We start from the raw sequence: 5,628 nt of genomic DNA, 5'->3' as shown, positions 1-5,628 counted from the left end.
TTCGTGACCAGAATCAGAATCGAAATTGAAATGAAAAATTGAATCCATAGAGAATAGTAGGGATTGAATTCTATGCAGATTGATCCATTCCTATTCCATCTCAGAATCGGAATCGGAATGAGACTCCTTCCAACCAAACAGTTGGAATGAGAATCACCCATTCCTATTCCGATTTCAAACCCTCATTCTCTCCAACCAAACACCCCCTAAGCCCATTCATTAAGGTGGTGAATGCTACCACATATGCACGGTAATGCGAGGACATGCATCACAGTGCAACCCGCCATTACTATTCACACTGGGGTGGCACTAGCCACAAATGGCAAGCCAAACCTTTTATATGCTAATCTCTTGGGTTGAGTCTTTACATACTTTGCTATTTAGATGCCGGTATAATTATCAATGGACTCAACCAGTCCTAAAACTAACATGACTTCATTAGCATAACTCTTAACAACATTGGAATATGCGATGATTTTTACTACTCTTCATTGCATGGTCTATGCTAGCAACTCCTAAAAACTACACTAAGTAGACCATCAATATTTCACAACTCAACCCACCTTGTCTCCGCCGGTTGGCACCACTCTCTTAAGAACTTGCTGTTGGTTAAGGTTTAGGGGTTCAAATCAAGAAGACATAAATCTTCTCTTTGTAAAGAAGAACTCTCGTGAATCACATTTTGACTTTTGCATGTTTGGTTAATCAACAAGACTTGTTTATTGTGTAAAAGTAAAAAATCAAAGAAAAGGACAAGAAGAACTCTTGTGAATCGCATTTTGACTTTTACATGTTTGATTAATCGACAAGACTGGTTTATTGGAAACAAATTCCATAAAATACGGCTAAAAATGGACACGGGACATTTAATAGGCATACAAACCTCACATCTCTTCTTTCAACCATATTCCAACCGCCCATGTGGGTAAATCCAATCAGCTAAATTAGTTATACTCTTGAATGACCCTTCTTCACCGTTTGTATTCTCTTCAAAATGAAATATGATGCATGAGATGCGCAAGATGGGCTACAACATTGCCGGACACATGTGGGAGCTTCACAAACGCCCTGCTACTGCTACAGAGTTTGGGTTCTATCATGGAATTGATGCTTTTCTGTTTTCAATTTAGATCATAGTTTTTAGTTTCATAGACACATCATATTTTGACTGCTAAGAAATCACAATTTTGGCTTTTGCTTATTTGGAAGTATTCTTTGAAATATCGGTAAAATCATAAAATGCAGGTATTAGTTATATTCCAACTGATGGCTAGTGTTTCTGTTTAACTGGTTGTTTCATCCCTTGATCATCTCTGTGATATTCCTCTTTTCTATTTTATCTGACACTTTGTTTCCTGTGGGAACTTCTTACGTTCCCACAAGGCACACTCAGTAATTGCTCATTTAATAAAGTTTGGGGGGGAGAGTTTCATTCCCTCCCACTTACTCCTCAAAAGTTATATTCCAACTGATCGGAATTTATATCCATGTGGATTCATTTAATCAGCTGGCTTAGTTATACTCTTGAATGACCTTTAATCCAACTTGTGCTGATTGCGTGCTAATTCTCTATAGTGCTCACATAATTTCCCTATATATATATATATATGCATCTCATAGCTAGGTCAACCAATGCTAATGAGATAATCTATCTTGTTTTAACTAATTTAAACATATCTATTGTTTTACATCCAACTAATTCATGTTATCTGTTAATCTTAATTTTCTGCAGGTGCAGATCCTTCAAACGTCAACCTCATCATAGGTGAGTCCCTGTAAACTCTTAACAGATTTTCGTAGGAAAGCACTCCACTGAACCAGTCATCTAACATAACATTTAATGATAGATGACCAACAAAATAGTCAAGATGTGGCTTTCTCAGGAAATTCTCAGTAGAGCATTCTCTCTTGGACCCCCAACCTAATTTGTTCTCTCTCTTTTATCCTTCCTACCTCCTCTTCTCTTCTTTCCAATATCATAAATTTATTCCTTCATAAAATTGGGTGGAAGGGGGATAACTCCCTCCCTTTTTATAAAAAATAAAAAAATAAAGTAAAAAGAAGGGCATGGTATAAACAGTTTATTCATTAGACCTCACCAATAATATTTCCATGTGACTTTTTTAAGTATTCGAGATGGAGTGACTCTTAGGAGGAACTGCATGGCATTGGTAAAAACTACAGCCGGACTTGGTCGCATATGAGGATGAGAGGCCTTCTCGATGATATATAACAATCATTTTACCATTTTTTCCTCTTGCAACTGAGTGTGGCAGGACAAATTGTGCTAACTACTGCATTGTTTTGCTTCAGGCTTATCTCTTGGTGCATTTGTCGTACTTGTGTCGGTGGCATTCAGTCTAGTCTACATCTTTAGAAAATCTGACAAGGAAAAAGAAGTACGTTTAAAGGTAGAAATGTTTCTTGCAACCTACAGGGCCACAAAACCCACGCGATACTCTTTTGCTGATGTTAAAAAGATGACAAAGCATTTTAAGCATAAATTAGGCCAAGGTGGATTTGGAACCGTGTATAAAGGAGAGCTACCAAATGGGATTCCAGTGGCAGTTAAGACGCTGATAAAATCCAAAGGGGAGGGAGAAGACTTCATCAATGAAGTAGCCACAGTTGGAAGAATCCACCATGCAAATGTGGTTCGTCTTTTGGGATTTTGTTCAGAAGGAACATGGCGTGCACTTATTTATGAATTTATGCCAAATGAGTCACTAGAGAAGTATATTTTTGATAAAAGAAACAAAACAGATCATCAACCATTGGACATGCAAAAGCTGCAAGAGATCGCTATTGGGATTGCTCAGGGTATCGAGTATTTGCATCAGGGATGCAGTCAGCGCATCCTACATTTTGACATCAAACCTCACAATATTTTATTGGACCATAACTTTAATCCAAAGATTTCAGATTTTGGCCTTGCAAAGTTATGCTCAAGAGACCAGAGTATTATCACGATGACTGCTGCGAGGGGAACAATGGGCTACATTGCACCCGAGATCTATTGTAGAAATTTTGGAACAGTGTCTTATAAATCAGATGTCTATAGTTTTGGAATGTTGGTGCTGGAAATGGTGGGTGGGAGAAAGAATGTTGATCCTGAAATCGAGAAAACAAGCGAGATATATTTTCCAGAGTGGATATATGGCCAGATAGTACAAGGTCATGATCTAGGATTGGTGATGCAGAGGAATGGAGTTGAAGAAGATATCGCCAAAAAGCTTGCTATAATAGCATTGTGGTGCATACAGTGGAATCCAATGGATCGGCCCTCCATGACAAAAGTGATTCACATGCTGATGGAAAATTTGGAGAGCTTGGAGATACCTCCCACGCCTTTCGTCTCCTCCACTGGCCAAAAGAATGGTGTGTAAACAAAATGCAGATTTCAAGAGCAGACTCAGTTGACATACCACAGAATACTATAAATATTCCACCCTATCAATATTGTAAAATATTATATTTGTACTTTTCATATCTTACTCCTACGCCGTATCAAGACTTCATCTGTCTTCTACTTAACTATCATGACTTTCTGTAAGTGATTTTTGTAAATAATGCCTAGAAATAATTCAATAAAAAGATTGATTGTCCCTCGAGATGAACAGTAGCTAGTAGAAAACCTTAAAATGATGGAGAGTAATAAAAAGTTTCAAATTTAGTGACAGATGCACCAAAATTATAACTAGTGCCAGCAATATATTTGCCAACTTGGTCAGACTCAAAGTCCGAAACCCCTTTGTAAGAAAATGAGTTCATAAGCATTCTGATGACTCAACAAGATTTGGACCAAATTCAAACATGATTGTGCCATAAAAATCATGTTAAATAGATTCACATAAAATAAAATTCACTAGAAAATTTGAATATTTTTTTGCCAGAATATTTTCATTGCTTTCTGTAAAGCATGTTTTTGGGAAGCAAGGAAGTAATAAAAACTTTCTGCAAAATATTTTGATCTAAATAATCTTAAAAGTATTATATCTAAATTTCTCTGCCTCTATAGTCTGTTTAAAACGTCAGTTGCTAAGTATTATGAAGTATAGATTATCTTTTATGCTCATCAAAGAAATAAAAAAGAATTCAACCAGCCATGTAAATTCAGCCGATTATTGTCCATTTTCAATGCAAAAGTTCAAGCACCAAGGTGCCTCTGGCGTTGAGGCCTGGTATGAGCTAGCCTCCATGTCGTCCAAGTTGAAGCAAACCCATCTGCTTCTATGCAATCAATCCCGATTGAGGTCATGGATTCTTCCATCGCTACATCCCAATCTCGCCCTTTAGATCCCAGGTTCGGATGATTTAATTCCTAGTTCAAATGAAGGAAAGAGATTAGCACATGCTGTAGCCTTTCTTGTCATCAGATATTTTAATTATTCCAAAATTCTTTACAAATGTACATTTTCTTGCAAACATTGTTTCCTTTTCCATTTCATTCTCTTCCAAAAAAAAAAGGAAAAAGAAAAAGGAACAAAGAAAAGAAGCAAAGTAGCGAACTAGAAAAATAAAGATGTTTCTAGATTTGATTGCACATTATCCAATCATGTTCCTGGCAATCCAGAGTCCTACGAATCACACTATAATTTGCATGCTAATTTGTTGTTATATTTTCCTGCTGGCATTACTCTGCTGGTTTCTTAGGCAGGAACATGTTATTGGAATTTTTGCCTGAGGATGTAAAAAGAAAAATTAGAGTAGATAAGATACAGGAGCGCCACAATGTTTAATGCATCAGCCTGTAGTCTTAGGGAACCCTCTGTTGATACCTTTCAGCACCACCACACACTAATAATTTCTTCTGATTTCCTCTCGGAGAAGACAGATGTTTTCGACGAGAGAGTTGCTATTTCAAGACAAACAGGTCTCACTCCTTCCCCTCATCCAGATCAACATCCAGGTCTGGTCCCAAAAGCTGTCCCATGAGCCATTTGCAGTAGCCCAACGAGGAGGTCAAACTGGATGTCACTTTGTGTTATTGTATATCATCAAGATTGAAGTTCTATATTTCATCAGAAAAAAAAAGATGGAAGTTCTATATAAATGGATGGCAGTTTACTAAATAATCTGGCAAGGCACATATTTGTTTTGTTTAGGCTTTTGACCGTTTGTTCTCGTTATCTTTAGGTCAAATTTTTGGGATATTTGTACCGGTGTAGCTTTCGCTTTTGCTTGTCCAAGCAACTCTTGACTTAACATGATCTGGGATGGCATGCTCCCCTTTTTTTTATTTTTTTATATGATGTCATATTTGTTTTGATGAAAAGAGAAGGAAGACCAATCCAAATTTATAAAAAAAAAAAAATCGATCCAAATTTATTAAGAAAAAGGAAAGTACAAAAAGGTCTCTAAGAAAAGAGGAGGACCCCGTCAATCCATCACCACTGAAATTTAAATTTCAAATTTCCCCCAGTATCTCATCAATATTTAAAAGTCAAATTTCCATATATAAATAAAAAAACTAATTTTTAAATTCTAAAATTTGAATTTAAAAAATGAGAGCCTTCATGCTGCCGATAGGGTTGGAGCGTTGCCAACTATTAGAAGAAATCATTGATTCAACTTGTCTCAAGAGAGGAGAGAAAGATCTAAACCTAGCTTACAGCCTAGAAAAGGAGG

At 36.7% G+C, this 5,628-nt stretch overlaps 1 protein-coding gene across 1 annotated transcript; it reads left to right on the top strand.

Annotated features, from left to right (window-relative positions):
- The first annotated feature begins 877 nt into the window (after positions 1-877).
- Positions 878-3,611, top strand: LOC105036651 (rust resistance kinase Lr10-like). Its single transcript, XM_073248124.1, has 2 exons — positions 878-1,765; positions 2,314-3,611. The coding sequence occupies exon 2, from the start codon at positions 2,418-2,420 to the stop codon at positions 3,384-3,386; it is 969 nt and encodes a 322-aa protein (XP_073104225.1). The 5' UTR covers positions 878-1,765; positions 2,314-2,417; the 3' UTR covers positions 3,387-3,611.
- The last annotated feature ends 2,017 nt before the right edge of the window (positions 3,612-5,628 follow it).

The sequence above is a fragment of the Elaeis guineensis genome, chromosome 13 (assembly GCF_000442705.2).
Source record: "Elaeis guineensis isolate ETL-2024a chromosome 13, EG11, whole genome shotgun sequence".
NCBI classification, from domain to species: domain Eukaryota; kingdom Viridiplantae; phylum Streptophyta; class Magnoliopsida; order Arecales; family Arecaceae; genus Elaeis; species Elaeis guineensis.
The sequence above is the reverse complement of the archived record's forward strand: the minus strand, read 5'-3'. Positions and strand labels throughout refer to the sequence as shown.